At 39.2% G+C, this 22,105-nt stretch overlaps 1 protein-coding gene across 1 annotated transcript in view; it reads left to right on the top strand.

Annotated features, from left to right (window-relative positions):
* mapk8ip1a (mitogen-activated protein kinase 8 interacting protein 1a) overlaps positions 1-22,105 on the top strand; it is a 31,816-nt gene that overhangs the window by 1,287 nt on the left and 8,424 nt on the right. Inside the window, exons 1-8 of the mRNA XM_017473441.3 lie at positions 1-1,988; positions 5,433-5,544; positions 10,997-11,284; positions 18,506-18,587; positions 19,234-20,181; positions 20,844-20,919; positions 21,394-21,563; positions 21,664-21,767. The exon at positions 1-1,988 is cut by the window's left edge and continues 1,287 nt beyond it. Coding sequence (XP_017328930.1) covers positions 1,918-1,988; positions 5,433-5,544; positions 10,997-11,284; positions 18,506-18,587; positions 19,234-20,181; positions 20,844-20,919; positions 21,394-21,563; positions 21,664-21,767 — 1,851 coding nt within the window. The 5' untranslated portion in view covers positions 1-1,917. The remainder of the gene's footprint in view (positions 1,989-5,432; positions 5,545-10,996; positions 11,285-18,505; positions 18,588-19,233; positions 20,182-20,843; positions 20,920-21,393; positions 21,564-21,663; positions 21,768-22,105) is intronic.

Below are 22,105 nucleotides of genomic sequence, written 5' to 3'. Positions count from 1 at the left end.
CACTTAGGTGGTACACTGTAAATATATTTATTAAATGTTAACAGTTAAAAGTAAAAGTAGCATTTTTGGGGCATTTCCTAGGCTGTTTTTTCCTCCGTTATTAAGTAGGAAGTAAAAGCACGACAGGGAGTGTTATTATAAGAAAATAATGATTGGTGTGAAAGACTGTTAGCATCCCAAAAATGTTTTATTTTCTAAAAACGGCACATTCCTCTTATACCGCAACAATTACTGTACGATTTAATTTATTAAATAATGACGCATCATACGTTAATCCGTTTATTGCTGCATTTAATGTTGTTGAATGTCCATGAAACACGTTCCTGTCATCACTTACATTATAACATAATTAATAATACTCCTTCCTGAAGACTTTCTCACGGAGGAGAACTTGCATTTAACTGTTCCAAAGCACTGACACTGAAGACTCCTTCCATAATTGGTACATAAACATCTGACCATATCAACGATTAGATGTTTTTAATAAACAACAAATTCTCAAACGTATTTATTATTAGGCTTAGACTCCGTGGGCTGGCCGCCACGCTAATCGCCGTGATTTAGAAACCATGACGTTTATATAAACCTGTGATTTCAATTACAGCCTAATTACGGTCCGAGCTTATCTTCTAGATTATGAGTCCTCACCTTCTGACCAATCAGAATCCACAGAATTGGGGCTCCATATGATTTTGCCTTTTCTTCAAAATGTGCAGTTTTTTCGACCGTGCAGTTGTGCTGATGCAGTCGTGCGCGTTCATGAACTAGATCTAATGAGGTGATAATGCCTGTAAAAGTCCTGTACTCAGGTGGATGTCCACATGCAGACCGATGACTACATCTCTGGGGATCTTTCAAGAATTACATACGTTAGCATTTAAAGAGGCAATTTGTGACTTTGAGCCCCCTATTGTGAGATGTACAGTGAATCACAATTGTAATGAAAATATAATAAACAATAAGTAAGGAATGAAACATGGCAGGAGAGGGTGTTGATAAGAAAATAATGCAAACTATTTCTGCTATTTTACAAAAGGGTTATTTAAAAGTAAGACTGTGGATTAATTATGTTTGAACAAGTATATGATGAAGACTTTGGGTGAGATTACCTTTTACCATGATCTCTACCAAATCATGTCTTGACCAATTGTGTATCTTTCGAGTAAGTGTGAATGGTGTAAATTTGATTTTCACCAAACGTTTCCTTTAATGTGGACACAACAGTGTTCCAGGTGCTTCGTATTATTTTCTTTTTGTGTTGTGACGCTCATTGTGGCTTCCTCTGAATTTGAAGTGCAGAATTATTTTGAAGCCTTCTGCTGGTAAATGATCTATAATTTCATAGGCTCTGAGAGGTAGTGCTACAGTCTGGGTGGGGCCGTGTGTTTATTTTCAGTCCTTATCAGTGCCATCAATCCTACTAGTCGTGTTTTTCTTTATGCTGCTGCTGGCCAGAGTCTCCAAAATGTGTGAGGAGGAGGAGGAGGAGGTGGAGGAAGAAACCTGAGCCGCATCGATCCACACCATCAGTCAGATCAGCGGCAGGCCTTTTAAAAGAACCCTGCCTCATTCTCCGCCTCTTTCTCCATCCACTGCTGACTGTAATTGACCCTGGGAAGGACACACACACACACACACACACACACACATACACACATACACACACGTACACATAAGCAGGGAGTGTCCAAGCTTCAGTATGATGCTGATTAGAAGATCGGACGACGTGCTGTTTCTTAGTAACTTGTCTTTGCTGCTTTAGGATTCCCCAGGAACACACTAGGACCACTCGTGTGTGTGTGTGTGTGTGTGTGTGTGTGTGTGTGTGTGTGTGTGTGTGTGTGTGTGTGTGTGTGTGTGTGTGTGTGTGTGTGTGTGTGTGTGGCGTCATTATTGCCTGGTCTCATTCCACCCCAGATGGTGCTCTGCTTGGTCATGGACTCCAGGGAGGATGGAGATGCCTGGATGGAGGAGCAGTGGGAGAAATGGTACTGTACACACACACACACACACACAGACACACACACACACTGGGCCCACCCAAAAAACAAAAAATAAAACAGTTTTTATGCAGAGACAAACTTTATGATTTTTAACAGAGCTTTTACTAGTTTTAACAGCTTTTACTAGTTTGGTGCAAGATATGTCAGTGATTTTTTTTGTTTGTTTGTTTGTTTTACTGGAAGTAAAAGATTTGGATTTAAAGCAAATGTGAAAGGCTTTGCAATAACGTCCTGCACTTTACTGACCTCAGATCAGTGTGAAGCGAGCAGAGTAGAGCATTTCATTAGGATGAAGTGATCACAGATCGGGTTGAGTATACAGTACAGCAAATAGATGGGTGACTAGCAGGGCTGCACAAAAAGTATTTAGCTAGTCCAGTGTACTGCAGGATTGCAGGAATTTAAGCAAAGCAGATGTTATTTTTAGCCTTTGTAGGTTTTAGTTGCTTAATTGTTTTATTTGTCTTTTCTTATTTTTAATAAAGATGTCATTTTATCGAGAAGAGGCCAGCGTTTTCTCCATTAATTTAGTTTGCTCATTCATTCAATCATTTATTTATTTACTTATTTATTTAATTATTTATATTCATGTATTCTTTATTTTTATTTGAATTCATTACAGGTTTCTGCATCAATATTCCTGTAACGCTTCACAAACAATACGCTGTGTAGTGAGTGCTTTGATTACGATCATACTATAAGAGTCAATTTTCTCACTACAAACTTTTCAGACGAATTAAAAACTGCACCACTGACCGGAGGTTAATTACATATAACGTTATAACCTTTCTTTTTTTCCCCCAAATGATTCGATATTTTTTTATGGAAATGTTGAGGTAATGAGGAAGTAAAGATGTGATGCTCTTCTGCTGAGGCATTTCGTTGTGAAGTTGAAAAAAAAAATGTCTAAGTATTAAGATTCCTTATTTTTCCATATTTAGCTTTATGCGTCATGATGATACTTGGGATTATAATAAGATAGAAATGAATTGTTTTGAGGTTGTACCAAAGAAAAGTGCTGCAGTTTTCTAGTTTCTGCTGTCTGCATGAAATCTGTGCAGCGGAGAAGCTGAAGAAGGTCCCACCCATGGCGTCATTCAGTCGTTTCAGGATCTTTGCAGTTCTGCTTTGTACAAATCCTACATTGTTGTAAATAAAGTAGACATTTGGATTCATCAGAGTTATCTAAAGATATGTAAGAAATATGTAAGAATGCAATTTTCCCTCAAAAACAGTAGTTGCATGTTTTTCTCTAGTCCAGCTCTCTTTTAAACAAGTCTAGTTATTCATGGTTTGTGATTTATTTGTCAAGTCAAGTGGGTATTTATTGTCATTCCTCTATATACTGCAGCTTGTATACATTGGAACGAAATGATGTTTCTTCAGGACCGTGGTGCAACACAGAACAGTACACAAGACTACTTAAAGTGAAAATACACAACAGTGTCAGACAAGTGCAGGACAACCAATACACAGAACAAAACAATAAATACACAGGACTGAAAATACACAGAATATGGACTGTAAACTGTAAGCTGTTGTGTAATATAGCAGCACAAGGATAGCAGCAATACTGGAAGTAAAAACCGGTTCCATAATATAAAGTGACTGATGCAGCTATGTAAAGTGCACTGTGCAGTGGTACTGAGTCTTACTGGGTTAGTGTAGTGATACTGAGTCTTACTGGGTTAGTGTCGTGGTACTGAGGCTTACTGGGTTAGTGCAGTGGTACTGAGTCTTACTGGGTTAGTGTCGTGATACTGAGTCTTACTGGGTTAGTGCAGTGGTACTGAGTCTTACTGGGTTAGTGCAGTGGTACTGAGTCTTACTGGGTTAGTGTCGTGGTACTGAGGCTTACTGGGTTAGTGCAGTGGTACTGAGTCTTACTGGGTTAGTGTCGTGATACTGAGTCTTACTGGGTTAGTGCAGTGGTACTGAGTCTTACTGGGTTAGTGTCGTGATACTGAGTCTTACTGGGTTAGTGCAGTGGTACTGAGTCTTACTGGGTTAGTGCAGTGGTACTGAGTCTTACTGGGTTAGTGCAGTGATACTGAGTCTTACTGGGTTAGTGCAGTGATACTGAGTCTTACTGGGTTAGTGTAGTGGTACTGAGTCTTACTGGGTTAGTGTCGTGATACTGAGTCTTACTGGGTTAGTGCAGTGGTACTGAGTCTTACTGGGTTAGTGCAGTGGTACTGAGTCTTACTGGGTTAGTGTCGTGATACTGAGTCTCACTGGGTTAGTGCAGTGGTACTGAGACTAACTGGGTTAGTGTAGTGGTACTGAGTCTTTCTGGGTTAGTGCAGTGTGTAGTGGTACTGAGTCTTACTGGGTTAGTGTAGTGGTACTGAGTCTTACTGGGTTAGTGTAGTGGTACTGAGTCTTACTGGGTGTAGTGGTACTTAGTCTTACTGGGTTAGTGTAGTGGTGCTGAGTCTTTCTGGGTTAGTGCAGTGCGTAGTGGTACTGAGTCTTACTGTGTTAGGTGTTTGACTAGCCCAGGTGAGCGTTGGGAGGCAGCAGGGTGTTGGGTAATTTGACTGCCTCAGGGCAGTCAGAGTCTATTGCGGAGTCTGCTGGTGGTCGCACGGATGCTCCTGTACCTTCTGCCACATGGCAGGAGGATGAAGAGTCCATGAGAGGGGTGAGAGAAGTCCTCCACAATACTGGTGGCTTTGTGGATACAGCGGTTATTTTAATCTAATACTGAAATTATAAGAACAATTTTTCAGCGTGTGTTGGTGTGTTTATGTGATAATGAGACAGTAAGCACATCTAGGAATCATTCTCAGCTTGGCTGCTCGTGGCACTAATGCATGTGAGGTTATGCAGTTCTGGAGACGGCGCATCATCCTCACTCCATCAGTTCCCCCTCAAGCTGAACATTAGCAGAACTCAGCTCATATCATGCCTCTCAATTTGTTTAGAGCCATACTTCAGAGTCTGAGCTCACTGAGCAGATGTGATCTTATATGTTGTTTTAGGTCCCAGAGTGCTTTGCACCATGGTGTACCTAGATACCATGTTATAGATCTGAGCTCATAATGTATAAGAGAAACAGAATATACACTACAGTGCAGACGTCTTAGGCACATGCAAAGAAATTCTGTATCGCAATGATCCTTTCAAAATTCTGAAATGAAATATTTCTACATATAAAGAACTGACTATAAATAATAAACAGGCAATATTTGTGTATTCTTATTAATATATATATATATATATATATATATATATATATATATATATATATATATATATATATATATAATTTTTTATTTTATTTTATTTTTTTAAATTGCACCAGTTCTATTAGACACACTGTGGTGTGTCAAGTATGTTGGAGAACTTGGAGGTCTTTGACTGTCACTCTTCCTTCTGTTTTTGTTCTTTAAGTATTCATTTTAATGTGTGTGTGTGTGTGTGTAGGCTAACTCATGACATGAGTCTGGATGAGTATGAAGATGACGACCTGTCAGAGGTGACGGAGATCACAGATGAGAATGACGACCGTCTGAGCCGCAGTGACTATGATATTCAGGTAAGACCCACCAGGGTATAAAATCAGTTGGAAGATAAAACCTCACGGTATTAAGGTTCCAAATCAGAAACTGATTTCTCTCTTGGGTGGCAGCATTATTGTTAGGACTCGAATTTGTGATCCTTTGACAAAAAGAAAATATTTGCTCTTGTGTTGTTGTTTGGAAGTTCTTATCTCATCTTATTGACTTGTTTTAAAGTTATAAGTATGTTTTATATATTTTATTGTTTCTAGTGAAGCCCTTAGTGGCTTAGAGGTTTGTACGTTTGTCTCACACCTCTATGGTTGGGGGTTCAAATCCCACCTCCTGCTTCAGGTTTTCCTCCAGGTACTCCGATTTCCTCCCCAAGACCAAAGACATGCCTTGTAGTCTGATTGATGTTTCCCAATTGTTTATAGCGTATGAATGTGTGTGTGATTGTGCTCTGCAATGGGTTGGCACCCTGTCCATGGTGTACCCGCCTTGTTCCCCAAGTTCCCTGGGATAGGGGCTCCCCTGCAAACCTGTGTAGGATAAGCGGTGCAGAAAATGGATGGATGGATATTTCACTCTTTAAAATGACCAACTGGCTCTCATATAAATCTTTTTGTTTAACACTTTTCATACTTTTCACACTTTTCATTTAGTCATACCTTATTTAGCTGCATTTTATTTTCAGTACAGTTGTGTCCATCCTAATCAAGTCATTTTGTAAGGTGTAATCAGGATGATTGTGCTAAAGATGGTCCTCTAGAGCAGTGGCTTTTAAGCTGTGAGGTGTGTCCTTCTTTTGGGTGGCTGTGGAACTGTTAGATGACAAACAGAATGCATTTTAAACTGAACTTTTATGAAAAAACATTTGCTCCACAGTTACAGGGTCAAGTTTCTTAAATCTTGAGTTTGGGTTCCGGGCTGTCTTGAGTTTTGCATTGTTTAAACAATTGCAAACACAGCACAGGTTTATTTTTTTTTTTTTAAATAATCTTTGTTAAATGTAGGTGTGCAACAATTATTGGTACCCCATGAATTCATATGAGAAAAATATATTTGAAGTATATTCCCATTGATATTTTACCTTTCTTTAGTACACCTGGGTGACTAGGAACAGGAAATTGTCATGAAACCATGACTTACTGTTTCACAGGGGTATAAATATGAGGTAACACATACGCACTATTTTCCTTAGTCTTACCCATAACAGTGGGTAAGACCAAGGAATATAGCTGTGATGTGCGGCAAAAGGTTGTTGAGCTTCACAAAATGGGAAGTGGCTATAAGGAAATAGCACAAGCATTGAAAATGCCCATTTCCACCATCAGGGCAATAACTAAGAAGTTCCAGTCAACTGGAAATCTTATGAATCAACCTGGATTTGGACATGTGTCTATATCGTCTCAATGCACTGTGAAGAGGATGCTTCGAGTAACCAAAAAAATCTCCAAGGATCACAGTGTCTTGGGGTCAGAAAGTCTCCAAAACTACAATCTGAAGTTACCTATATCAAGTTGTTTGGAAGGGTTTCAAGAAAAAAGCCTCTACTCTCATACAAAAATAAACTCGAGCATCTTCAGTTTGCCAGACACTACTGGAACTTCAAATGGGATCGGGTTCTGTGGTCAGATGAAACCAAAATAGATCTTTCCAGGGGTGGTTTTGGGGCACAGAGAGGTAGCCATATGGAAAAGTACCTCATGCCAACAGTTAAATATGGCAGAGGCTCTTTAATGTTATGGTTCTGTTTTTCTGCCAGAGGACCTGGACATTTTGTTAGGATACATGGCATCATGGACTCTATCAAACATCAACAGATATTAAATGAAAACCTGACTGCATCTGTCAGAAAGTTTAAAATGGGCTGTGGTTGGATCTTCCAGCAGGACAATGATCCAAAACATACATCACAATCAACACAAAAATGGTTTACTGACCACAAAATCAAGCTCCTGCCATGGCCATCCCAGTCCCCTGACTTGAACCCCATAGAAAACCTGTGTGGTGAACTGAAGAGGAGAGTCCACCAGTGTGGATCTCGAAATGTGAAGGATCTGGAGACATTCTGTATGGAAGAATGGTCTCATCACCCTTGCCATGTATTTTCCAACCTCATCAGGCATTCTAGGAGAAGACTCAGAGCTCTCTTGGCAAAGGGCGGTAGCACAAAGTATTGACTAAATAATAATAATAATAATTGTTGCATACCTATATTTAAAAAATATATATATTTTGATAAACCTGTGTTGTGTTTGCAATTGGTTGCTATCCATGAGAGCAGAGTATTTTTGTGATTTTTTTTTTTAAGGTTAAACAATAGACATTTTTCACAGCCTTCTTTGCTCATATTTGACAAGGGTGCCAATATTAGTGGAGGGCACTGTAGATGAACTGATAGATAGATTAACACACAGTCAGACAGACAGATTGACTGAGTTCAGAAGCAAACCAACATTTTGACAGAATGACTGAGAGGTAGAAGGACAGACACAGTCAGACAAACAAAAACACAGACATACAGAGGAGCAGACAGATGGACAAAATGCCAGAAACAAAGACAGGCAGAGAATCTGAGAGATATAGTGAGAGAAAGACAGACAGAAAGATGGAAAGACAGACAAATAAACTGTCAAAAAGGACAGATGAATATATGAATATATATATTTGCCAGTAGGCAAATAGACAGATAGATGGATAGACCAAGGTATAGAGGGATGACAGACAGAAAAATATATGTATACATAGACATATGGTTGGATAGACACGTGGATAAATAAAAGGATAAAGACAGACAGACTAACATGTAGATGGACAGAAAAACAGACAGATAAACAGAAAGACATACAGAGAAGCACACAGATAGATGGACAGGTGAACAAATGGACAGACAGATCGGTAGAATGACATGTGAAGAGATGGACAAAGAGAGAGAGAGATGGATGCGTGTCTGCATGTATAGACAGAAAGATAGATGGACAGGTGAATGGACAAAGATGGATTGAGGCATGGATAGACAGACAGATAGATGGACAAAAGACAGACAGAAGGAAATATGTTGGACAAGAAAAACTGTCAAACCAATTAATAGAAGGTCAAGCAGAAGAACAGTGCGACAGACAGACAAGCTGACAGATAGATAACAAATAGTCATCCAGTTAATTGGACAGAGAGACTGGTGTAGTTGAAAAGTCAAGCAGACAGATAGCAGGATAGATGTGTAAACAGACAAAAATTCTGGACAGACAGTCATATTCCTTGTGCTAATGGAACCAATCTGCTATGACATCACACGCTGGACATTTTGGTGGAAAAGATGGAGCAGGTGGGATTTTATCAAAGTTTATTTAGCCACAATGTCATCCATCACGTAATTACAGCATCACACTAATGAAGCTTTTATAAAGTTACACGTCAGCGTGTTTTATTGCGAGAGAGAGTTATTGGGCTGAAAGATAAGCGCTCAGTGAGTAGAGCGTCATATTATGCTGTCCCCTACAGGGAAAATAGTTTTTTGGGTCATCTGATTCTCCTTGGAGGAGCTCGCTGGTTCCGGCTTCCTGTCTGGGTGAATGCAGAGCCGGTCCTCCTCTCAGTCGAGTGTGTGTGAGGAGAGGCGGCTGTGGCAGATGTGATGTTTTCAGCGAGAGCCAAAGTCAATTATCAGTTTTAATCACAGGCGTTAATGTAGGGAGAGGAGCTTAGATCCAGACGAATGGGACAAGGCCCAAGAATTCACAAGCATGCACATTTAGCATTATAACATCTGTTATTGCACAAATAACTAACCTTTTTTTTTTTTTTTTAAATAATAATTTTATTTGAACAATGCTAGACAATTATGAAGTATTAATCTAAATATTAAATACTATAAAGCTGTAATCCTTAATTATACTTATTGATACCACAGTGCTGTTGAATTCTCAGATCTGATTGGTCAGAAGGTCTGATTGGTTAATTTCCTATAACAGCAGTTCTAGCAGTAATACCATCTGTAATTCAAATCACAGGTTTATCGTTTCTGTAGAAACAACTCATTCAGTGTGACTTGTATTTTAGACACTTCACAACCTGTTTTGTGGACATTTCACAACATTAATTGTAACTATAAATTGTAACTATAATGTGTCATACTTTATTTAATAAAACAGTATAATGGTTGTTTATTGCTGTGATATAACACTTCAGGATGTGCCGATGTAGTAACAGTAACTCTGCTTCACTTTGGGTTGCATTACACTACAGTATTGTTGATTAATTTCGTATTACAGCACAGCGCCAAGTGTTTAATTCCTTCCATAATACATATTTATTTAATCTTTTTTTTTAATATATCATATTATGATAGAGCTACTGTACCTTAGCTAAAGCATCTACATGTAAAGATTTGTTAATGTGTTTTTACTGAAAGACCAGCTATCAATTAAATATGAGGTTGTCTTATTTGTTGAATACTCCATATTGCCTGCACAAGTGCATTGTGGATATTTTGTACCATCTAGAGTACATCATTTGGACACCAACACTAAACAGTGCATTGTGGGATTTCATGAGCACACTGGATATTCTCCTGGACACAATTGGAGGAAAAAAAACATAAGCTATATAGTAAAGGGTGTAGTTTCGGACGAACATACGATTACACATGAATATTTTATGTGTGGCATTAGTCACATGACCAAAGCAATACACAAGACAGACAGAGCTGCTATTATGGATATAAATCATACATATTGATTTATATATTTACATATATATTAACATACTATTAACATAATAGTGCTTCAGGGGTTTCCTCCAGGTATTCCAGTTTCCTCCCCCAGTCAAAAGGCATGCTTTGAAGGAAAATTGGCATTTCCAAATTGTCCGTAGGGTGTAATTGTGTGTGGGATTGTGCCATGTGATGGGTTGGTACAACATCCAGGGTGTCTCCCACCTTTCTGCCCAAGGTTTATTGGGATAGGCTCCAGGCTCCCACCGTGTGTAGGATAAGCGGCACAGTAAATAGATGGATGGAAAATATATAGCATATGCATAATATATTTTAAAACATTGGGGGGTTTTTTGGATGAAACCGCATTTTTTCTGTTCACTTGAAAATGTGCTATTGTCTATTATTATAACTAGTGTAATATGTATTGTAAATACATATTGAATACTAAAAACTTAATACCTACAGTATGTGTACTTGTATATTAATATGATCAAATTTACATATAGGAGTATCACAAATACTTAAAAGTATAAATACCTTTAGATTCATATAGAGTATATAATGTACATATATGTAATATATTCCAATCTAAAATAAAAATGTATGCATGTTGTCTGTGTTAACAGGCTGCAGCTTTTTGTCCTCTGTGATTGCATTAGCTTTCTGCACACCCTCTGAGGCATCGAGTCACAGGATGACATCATCAATGAGCCCTGATTGGCTAAGCCTCGGCTCCCCCTCTAACCACTCTTTTGGCTTCTCCTTCCCAGGAACACATGATTCGTCCAGCCAATGGGAGCGGGGAGTTGGGTCGGAGGAGGGGGGCCGTGGAGCTGCAGAAGGAGATGCTTCAGCTGGATCTGATAGACGCTGAGGGAGGCACCCAGGAAGAAGGAGGAGAAGACGAAGAAGAGGAGGAGGAGGAGGAGGAGGAGAGGCCTCTGCTGCTCATCGATGAGCACCGAGAGGAAGAGCGATCGCTGATGGCCGCCATGGATACATATCGGCCCAAGAGACCCACCACCCTTAATCTGTTCCCGCAGGTGCCAAGGACTCAGGTGAGCAGAGTGACAGCTGAGGATAGGGAGTGTTGGTGTGTAAGAAGCTTGGGATCGGGAATGTGTATGTGTGTGTATGTAAGTGTTATGTGATGTGCTCTTCATACAACTGGTCTCTTGGTATCTGTGGGTTGGAGGAAGCTTGGGAAGCTATGTGTGTGTGGACTGTACATGGGTTTATTAGGTGATGGGATCTTCCGACAGCTGGTGTTTTAGGGATCATGGGCGTGTAAGAAGCCAATGTTTGTGTGTGTGTGTGTGTGTGTGTGTGTGTGTGTAAATATGTGTGTGTATCTGTGGGGATGAGGATATTTAGTACAGAAAGATGTGCTGTGCTCTCACTATCGTCATTCCCACACACTCCCAATCATTAGCAGTCTTTAAAGCTGCGTATTTTATGGTGTTCAATGGTGAAGTGCAGAAGGGTGATGGATTGTGCTGCTCTGATTCCTGGCCTGAATGATGCTGATGCTGAGGCTGAGGCTGATGCTGATGCTGCCAGCGACGTGGCTCATGCTCCCCCCTGTGGCCCACCCGTTATGAATCACACTCCTCCTCTTTTGCTTCTGTGTAATGGAATTAGATAGGAAGTGTCGATTCGAATATGTGACCTGCAGGGGTCAAAAGGAATGAGGGGGGAGATTAGAAGCACAGGCTCTACCTGTGTGGACGTGTGGATATTCCGGATTATCTCATATTGGCCAGCAGGATGTTCCTCAAATGAAAGATTTTAAGATTTCTGAGGGAAGAGCGTTGTTTGAAATGGGTTTGTTTTGCCTTTCTAACAATGATTTGAAAATCATTTCCATTCATCATGAATAAATGTGCAAAGAACAAACTCCAAACCTGCATGTGATAAAATATCATTATTATATTTTTGAGTCGGGGCACGTTGGCTTAGTGGTTAGCACGTTTACCTTGACCCTCCAGGGTTGGCGGTTCCTGTGTGTGTGTGTGTGTGGCGTATGCATGTTCTCCCTGTGCATTTGGGGTTTCCTCCAGCTACTTCGGTTTCCTCCCCCAGTCCAAAGACATGCATTGTAGGCTGATTAGCATGTCCAAATTGTCCATAGTGTGTGATTGTGCCCTGCGATGGGTTGGCACCCCGTCCAGGGTGTCCCCCTCTTTGGACCCAGACTTCCCTGGGATAGGCTCCAGGCTCCCAGTAACCCTGCAGGATAAGAGGTGTAGAAAATGCAGGGATGGATGGATATTTTTGAGCATCATAATGAGAGCAAAAAACAGCAACAAGAAGGTCTTCAGTCTATTTGAAATCACTAAACCTAAATCAAATGAGTTTGACTCAGGTGCAGGCCTAAGGTTATCCATCTTCAAGTATTATTAGCTTTAATAACTAGTAGAATTAATTTGACATTTTAGATTTAGATTCGTTTTAGATTAAATTCAGAATCTATTGTCGTTGAGTGATTTGTTGTCATTGAAACACAATGGGTTAAACCTAAAAACATTTGTATTTAATCTATTCATTATTTATCTCATATTGTATACATCACAATATAGCCTATAGTGCTTATTTTACATCAGATATACAAATAAATAGGTGAAACATTAAAGTAAAAGCCAATATCTTCAACTCTTGTTCTACACATCTCTGGAGGTCATAGCATGTGACTTACATCAATTAATGACCCTCGTGGTCTGTGAATTGGGGGGAGTAAAGATGATCAGAAGAACTCCTAGGGGACAAGTGGAGCCAAATCAGAGTCAGTGTTTTTCCCTTGATTTGTCGCTCATCTGTATTTGGCTGTGTTGACATTTATGAATAAACCTATGTAGAGGTCAGATGCATTGCCTAAGGAACATTTTAAGAAAGAATTGTGATCCATACATCCAAAATATTTCTTTTTTTTCTCAGACAGTGGTTGATTGGGTTTGTAGTGCGAAAGTGTGCTTCACGCACCTAAATATTTTTTTTCTTCTAATAGACTTCAATAAATTCCTTGTGATTGCACCTTCAAGCAGACGTATCTGCAGCCATATCTTAGACCATCTGCTTCACAGCAAAACCACAAGTAATAAATTAACATTGGAGACCAGTGTAAGACAACAGGTGTTGAGTTTAAACTGGAGATAAATCATAATGTGTTATGGGAAGAAGCGTATTCCCACACACAGTTCACCAGTACTGTCACTTAGGTTTGCTGATTGGTTTAGGAAAATTTTCTGTAATCTATAAACCTGAACTAAACTTCATCATGTAGCTGAACACTGGAACAATACAGTATGTGGGTGGCCATCTTGGACAAGCAGAATCTGCTTTGTTTGGTTTGGGTTTTTTAGCACAGTTTGTTCGATTCAATACGTGCAAAACAATTGACTGGGTTATTTGAATTCTTGCAGTTTTACAAGTTTATTGGTTTAGAAATGAGATTACAATATTATTTTATCTTATATTATAATATATTATAAAATAATATTATATGAGTAACAATATTATTTAAAGCAAATATCGTAAGATTTGGTGCCAGCCAAATAAGAGACACCGAGCTTGTCTTGATAATACACTACATTTGAGGGAAAGGGAATTATTTTTATGCCAAACAATTCCTTATTCGTTCTTTTAAAGGAATGAGTGGACTGAGCTACTTAAAGGCCTCCACATTGTCAATATGTTGATATACAATATACAGGATAAATGTATATTGTGTATATATAAATAAGACTGAATTGGGTCACAATGGATGCCATTATGAACTGAGGAGATGCAGCTTTAGGGATAGCCCCAAGGCCAGCTAGTAATTAGTCTCAGAGGAGGAAAAGTGAGGAATTGTTGAACGTTTCCTTTAATCTGCTTCCCCAAATCTGTCATATTCCATGAGGAAGTGATATATGAAGCGCCGGCTGTGTATGACCTGGATTTTACTCCATTCTGCATTTCTGTATTATTACAGAAGTTATACTTAGAAATGGATAAGGGTTCATGCCCTTCTCTTACATTGTTTTTTCCCTCTCTCTTCATCTCATGCTGTACTACAAATAAAAGAGATGACTGTCATTCTTTTGGAGGAGGGATGGTATAATTTGAGTATTTGCCAAGCAAATGCAGCATCTAGAAGAAAAAAAACAACAAAACAATGTGTGTTCAGTAGTCACATCAGATATCTTCCCTGTAACTGAATATAGTGTTTTTATTAGGGTAGTGTCCGCAGTTGCTGTTGTAAAGGAGGTGTGCTAATGTCGCTGTTTGTCCATAGAGACACAACGTACTAAACCATAATTCCTCAACACTAAGCACACAAATAAAGTTTGTGAAGTACAAACAAAAGTTATTAGTTTAATAATAATAATCCTAATCATCATCATCATTTTTACTGAAGCACTTCACAGTTAAACTCTTTCACACAAAAATGACATACATTGTACATACAATAAAGAACAAAATATAATAAAATAAATCTTAACAAAAAAAAAAGCAGTTAAGGCTGTTTATATTTCCAGATTCAAAAAGAAATTTCTTTTCCAATCCAATTCAAATCTTTGTCACTTGTTTCAGGATCCAATATATAATGTGATTTATCCAAAATCCAAGCCACCATTTTTTGCTGGTATCGGAAAAAAAATTGTGGCCTCTCTAATCGATCCCCTTCATAAAAGTTACATTTTATGGAATTGTATTAAATAAATAGTATACCCAGTTTTTCCATTTTTTTACTGTAACTATAGAAGAAACTATTTATCTTTCTTCTGACAAAAAAAGTCGTCTATACTATAAACTCTATACACGCTATACTCTATAATTTATTCTTATATATGTAATAGTATTTTCTCTCAAAATAAAATACTGACACCCCAACAGAACATTTTCTATTAATAAATAAATTGTCATTTTTGAAAATGAAAAACCCTCATAATATTTTTTCATTTGCTCTCAATTTTCTTTAATCATATCCTGTTTTTCTGATGGTTTTCCAATTTGCTGTGAAGTTGCACACATGTAAAATCCCCTTGACATCCATTACCATGGGAAAAACCAAAGAACTTCCACAGCAAATGAGAGCAAGGGTTGTTGACCTGCACAAATCTGTTAATGGATTAAAAAAAAATACATATGCAGGTTTTTTTAAAAAAATACCATTAAGCACAGTTAGGTCCATAACAAAACATTTGACAGGTCATGTGACAAGAACTGGAGTCCTGAGCACACAGTGAGGAGGATGGTGAAGAAGGGGGAAAAGCATCATTAGAACTATAATTGGCATCCTGTCCTGTGGTCAGATGATGTCAAAATCAAATCTTTGGTCATGCACACAACATGTCTGGTGACCTTACATACAAAGAAAAGTGCCTGGTACCCAATGTACAATCTTAGAGTGGATCAGTGATGCTTTTGGGCCTTTTTGTGGCTGGTTTAGTGAACATCTTTTGTGACGATTGATGGTGTCAGAAATTCTACTAAATACAAGGATATTTCAGCCCAAACCTGGATTTGAATCCTATTGAAAACCTGTGGTCTGAATAATAATGATAAGTCCACATGCACAAACGTAGAATATAAAGAAGCTTAATATAAAGAAGTACCACATATAGGAATGAATCGAAATCCCTCTACAACCTTGTTAGACATTACAGGAGGAGACTCAGTTCTGTCTAGAGTAAGTTTCACAAAATATTAATTGTAAGGGTGCTTTTTTTTTTTAAAGCAGTATTCATATAACTTAATACATCATCTCAGTGCTCTTTTATTTTAGTATAGATTCAGTCCATGTTTTAGTATTGTCCTGCATGAATATATACACTATTAACCTCGGTATTTGTGCTAGATTCCTCGGCAGTGGCTTTGTAAAAAAGAATACACTCAGTGGTTTAAAATATATTTAAAATCACTGAACATTTCATGTTTGATTCCTGATTGATCCGAGGTTTTTTGATCCTCAATATGAAATGCGGTTCTTCTGAAAAGTAATGTGATTATGACCAGGAAATGCCATGCATAAGCTTGTGGGCAAAGAAACAAATCTGAGCATTTTAAGCAATTAATTCAGAGACAGACCAAAATTGGCTCTCTAGTTCTTGTTAGCACACTAGTTAGTGGTTTATTTACACCCTATGTAGGGCATTCTGTGATAGATATGAGGCCCAGTAGACTGAAGCAGAAAAGCAGCAGTTTCTCTGCAGTGCTATGAAGCAGCAAGCTTTTAAAAAATTTATTCTAGCAATATCTGAGCACCTCCTGAGTGTGACTCATATCCAGGTCATCAGCGTGATGATGCCTAGAGGAACTTCTGCCTAGGGCTGCACTGTGGTTGTAAGTCTCCAATCTGTGCTTGTCATGGGACAGGAAAATAGCCATGTCAAAGCCCCTGGATAAGATGAGCATTGATGGAATTTGTCTGGAATTTTGGAGACCTGCTCTCATACAAAGCTGAGCCTCAATACACAAGCAGTTTCATTATTCAGAGAAAAGATCAGCTGGACTTTTTGGCAACATTTAGCTTGTTCTAGCTTACTGTTGACATCCTTATTGTTTGTTTGAATCTCCAGTACCATCAAGGGCTGTACACTGCAAAAAAAAAAAAAAGACATTTTAGTAAGTAAAAATATCTTAAATATAGTCAGGATTAGGCTTATCTTTGAGTTCCTATTACACGATAAACCAAATATAAGATTAGGGTTAGCCCTATTTCTAGGCATTTGTACAAATGGCAGCAGTGCAATGCATGAAAGTTATGCAGATACAAGTCAAGAGTCAAGAGCTTCAGTTAATGTTGACATCAAACATCAGAATTGGGGAAAAAAGTTGAAGACCAGGTGACGTTTTACCAATCTTCAACTGTCTTGTTTCTGTGCACATCATATTCTGCTGTTGTAGACCAGTTCTGACATGTTTCGTTTCGTGAGATGCTTTTCTGCTCACCACGGTTGTAAAGAGTGGTTATTTGAGTTAGCATTGCCTTCCTGTTAGCGGGAACCAGTCTGGCCATTCTGCTCCGACGTCTCTCATCAACAAGGTGCAAAACTGCTGCTCATTGGATGTTTCTCGTTTTTTTGCACCAATCTGTGTAAACTCTAGGACCCCAGGAGATCAGGTCTATCTGAAATACTCAAACCAGCCCATCTGGCACCAAAAACAATGCCACAGTCAAAGTCACTGAGACACCCCCCCCCGACATTTACGTGAACATTAACTGAAGCTCTTGACCTGTACCTGCATGACCTGTATATGCACTCCTGTCTAATGATTGACTGAACAGATAATTGCATGAATGAGCAGGTGTAAAGGTGTTGCTAATAAAGTAGCTGGAGAGTACATATGTACCTTTATCTTGTCTTGTGTGAGTCTTACTGCAGTTCCTATCTGATTATATATTTATCTCAGGTAGTGAAGTCTGCCAGTTTATTACATAGACCCTCGCTGTCCACTTCCTGCCTTAGGCAGAGGTTTCACAGCAGAATTTCACAGAAGATGGCAAGAGCACAATGTTTAGATATCTGATATCTCTTTGTTGCTTTGTACATCTCTGATTAAATTGAAATAAAGAAAATCATCTTTTCATTAAAAAAAAAAAGAACTGAGACACATCACGAATCTTTGTCCCTCTCAATATCATCATACCATATGCTCACTCACTCACTCACACACACACACACACACACACACACACACACACTTCTGTGCCCCTGTTTCCATGGTGATGGAGGATGGGATGCCCATTGCACTTTGGTAGTGAGTCAGCGAGAACTTAGAGGACAGTAAAGCATCACTAATTCCTCTTCCCTGAAGCTCAGTCATGCTCACGTCACAGCAGGGCGGATCTGTGTGGAAAGCCCTATAGTTATTAAAAACCTACAATATTTCTTTCAAATGACATTTTTTGAAAAAGGATTACATTCTTCTTCATAATATACCCTAGGTCTGTAAAATAGGGATAACAATCTATCATAAAGGAGTGTACTGGTCGATATAAGGGGTTAGTGATTAACAATCGATAGCTAATAGCGTTTGACCTTTTTGAAAGAAATATTAGACAAAAATGAAGTAAATGGTGTGTAAACTAATAATGTCTTCTTAAGTATCAGTTGAGTAATTAAAAACAATTGTTAGGAGTGGACTCAGACTATTGATTGTAGCAGCCAGCCTAAAATGAAAGGAGGAAGTAGAGTATTCAGTAACAGTTCCACATTTTCTGATGAGCAAGGAAGGAAATCCCCATATTTTCCTTTTTAAACATCTCATCCTTCGTTCCCTCTCCTTTCCCTCAGGACACCATTAATAATAACTCTTTTGGTGAAAAAGACAGAAGGAAAGAGAAGAAGTCCCATTCATCTTCACCTCACATAAAAGGTAAGCCAAACGTTTGCACTTAATCACAAATGTCTGTGTTTATTATGTTATATTTTTAATGCATTTTATGTACATCACACAGTCTTGGCCTCTCGGCTCTGCCTGAAACAAAAAAAATAAGAGTTTACAGTGGTTTAACACACCCTGTTACCTATATTACAGATTGAAAGTAATTTATTCATTTAATTTTTTTTTAAATAACTCATTAGAATGTCCTTAAATTCCTCAAGCCATTAACGTGGATGCTAGATAAGAGCATTTGCCTATCCTATTCTGAAAACACAACTCTGTTAATTATTTAATGGCAAGATTCAACTGTCAACAAAGAAACCTTGTTGTCTGAGATAGGTTATGTAATATATGCATTTTTATTTCTGATGAAATGTCTGCCTGTGAAAAAAATATGGCTTTAATGGGATCACAAGAGGTCACGAGTTCACAAGAAGGCTCGTGGCAAAAACAGGGTATTCACAGTGGCACTACAAACAACTTTCTGTTTCCTAATGTTGGATGCCTTAGCTGAAAGTTGAAATAAGTACACAGAGAAATTCCACATATGCACGTAATTGTGTGGGGGTTTTTTCCTGCATAATCCCCTTCCTTTTGGACTTATTACCTAATATATAATCTGCTGTGTGTGTAATAGGGGCCCAGCCTCCCACTGTTGAACATGTTACCCCAAATGATGGGGTCAAGGTCCAAGCAAGCAGCCGGTTGGATCCTAAGCCGTGTGTAGCTGCTTCCGTGACACACAAAACTCCAGTGTCTAACTGCAAGAAGCAGGATAAACCTTCTGACAGTGTGGGCAACAATATCTGTACGGTCCCGGTGTCCAATTGTGCAGCCATGAAGGACACAACCAGGGATGGGAATTTGACTGGGACTATCAGCAAGGAGAAACCCCACTATAACTCCATGAATGGCTGCCGGGACCATGGAGAAAATGGATATACACACCACCACTCGGATAAAAATAAGGACAAGGGTAAGGAGACGATGCTGGACATCCAGTTGACACCGGTGGGTGCTGAGCAGGAGAGACCTTTCCTTTCCCAGAGCAGCGACAGCAACCGCATGTCCATCAGCTCCGATACTGAGCTCCCTCCCTTGCATTTCCATTCTGTAGCCGAACGTACCAACCCATCCATCAGCGAAGAGGATGAAGTGTACCCTCCAACACCTCCGTGCAGGACTGATAGCCTCAGCGAGGCAATAGACTCTATTTCGAATGCAAAACCAGGTGACACAGCAGCTGCGAACGCAGCAGTTAGCACGGACGCCTCGGGACTGACATACGACTCTGTGAAATACACCCTGGTGGTGGACGAGCATTCAAAGTTGGAGCTGGTTAGTCTAAAGCAGTGTTACCAAGGCTATGACAGCGACAGCGACAACACCGTGTACGAGTCGGCTGTCGAAGAGGATGAGGAGGAGGACCATGATGTGGACGATGATGAGGACGAGTCAGGCGCAGGAGGAATGAACAGGGACACTTCCGGTCTGTCCACAGACTCTGCCACTGACACCACGTCAGACATGCCTCGCTCACGCAAATTCCTCAATGTCTTCATAAACAGACGTCCATGCTTTCCTGGTGGGTGGATCACATTTCTGTAACGAGCACTATTTGCACTAATTGTGTTGCCACACTTTCTAAAATGGACAAAAAACACTGAATGATATTGGTATTGATGTTATTGATGTGGTATGGATCATTTTTCCGTCAGCAACTCATTTTGCATTTTTGTAAGGATTCTCCTTTGTCAGTGCTTTGTTAGAAGTAACAGTCAGAACAGGACTTAACAGGAATTGGCTGATTTCACTGACGCAACGTTGCACAACGCACACGCAACTGTAAACGGATAAAAAGTATGAAGTATAGTTCTTTAATAGATAAATCAAAAGTTAGCGTTGGCAAATTGCTGGGATATAAGAACATTAAAGTGCTTCAGGAGTTGCTGTGCCGTAATCAGTTTTGTGGTAGGAACAGTAAACCTGCTTCACGTTGTGTCGCATCACACCACTGTATCATTTATTGTTGTCCTATAACAGAACGCAACGATGTGTTTCATTCCTTACATTCCTTACTAAAACACCAACAGGGCCTAGCATGGAGCCTTGTAGCACCATTTCCATAATATTTGTAATGCTAGGACTTCTATTAGTTAAAACCTTACATTTTCCTGTTACAATGCAATGATATGCAATACTTTTTTTTGGCAAATGTCACTTACCTGTTGTTTTGTTGATCCGTAGGTGTGGAATCCTTTGGTCTTTTCTCCTGCATTATCGATGGTGAGGAGAGAGAGCAAAGCCACAGGGCAGTGTTCAGGCATGTCTCTCTCATCCTCTTTACTTTCCCAGGAAAGCGTTACTTATACTTGAGTAACAGTTTTGTTCAGTTTAAGCATAATCTCCAGGCCAAGACTGACAGGGAAGTGGAAGCACATCTCAAATTTAAATTGTATGTTCAACTGTATTATGCCCAACTGTACGAGGTACCATTTAACTCAGGACAGCTCGATTCATTTTCAGTACATCTTCCAAAGAGCCACATCAGAACTGGGCTCCAATTCACAATACTGAGACGTGTAATAGAAAGTTGTTCTTCTTTCTTAGATTAGCCGGATCACATGTACTAGGCTTAAATTTAAATACTGTAATTTAGGAGCTGTCCGAATGCAAGGTTGTATATCTACAGTATAAATTACTGCTCAACAAAACCAGGGATCGAAAATATTCTCACTCAGGGATCCCTTCTGCACGCTTGTCATGGTCTTAAGGAGATATTTGTTGTTGCTTACAGGTTCATCCCGAGGCACGCGGATGAGCTGGAGATGGAGGCGGACGACCCATTGTTGATGGAAATGCAGGCGGAGGATTTGTGGTGTGAAGCCTACAACATGCGCACCGGATCCAGAGGCATTTTCCCTGCTTTCTACGCAGTTAAAGTCACCAAGGACAGCCAGCCTAAAGGTACCAAGTACTTCAGCAAATGCTGAGTGAATATGAGCTCTTATTACAATTTTGTGTTATTTGTTCTTAGATTATAATATATATACATATATTTTCCCAGAGGTCAAAAGTGACTGGCTAGACACATTCTGGGTGAAATTCCTGGGCTCTGTTCAAGTGCCATATCATAAAGGGAATGATGTGCTTTGTGCAGCTATGCAGAAGGTATGATACAAATACAGTATACAGTGGTACAAACCCTCATTTCAATCTCAGTTTTTACCGTTAACCCTCCCAGATTGTTTGTGCTGGCATACAAGAGGTAAAGAACAACATTAAAGCATTGTTAAATATGTAATAAAACATGACATAGCATGCTGAAAAAGAATAAAAAAACAAGACGAATTACAGTTACCAGCTCATATTTGCCAATAATGTCCCCTCATCTCTATTTGCCACGGATTACTTTTTTTTTTCCATTAATTATAAGACAAGAAGTCACATTTTTTCATCCATTTATAGTTACATCTAATGTTTAATGTGGAACGTTAGATCCTAACGCA

Source organism: Ictalurus punctatus, chromosome 8 (genome assembly GCF_001660625.3).
Source record: "Ictalurus punctatus breed USDA103 chromosome 8, Coco_2.0, whole genome shotgun sequence".
In the NCBI taxonomy this organism is placed as follows: Eukaryota; Metazoa; Chordata; class Actinopteri; order Siluriformes; family Ictaluridae; genus Ictalurus; species Ictalurus punctatus.
Note: the sequence above shows the minus strand (reverse complement) of the source record. Positions and strands in the feature narration are given on the sequence as shown.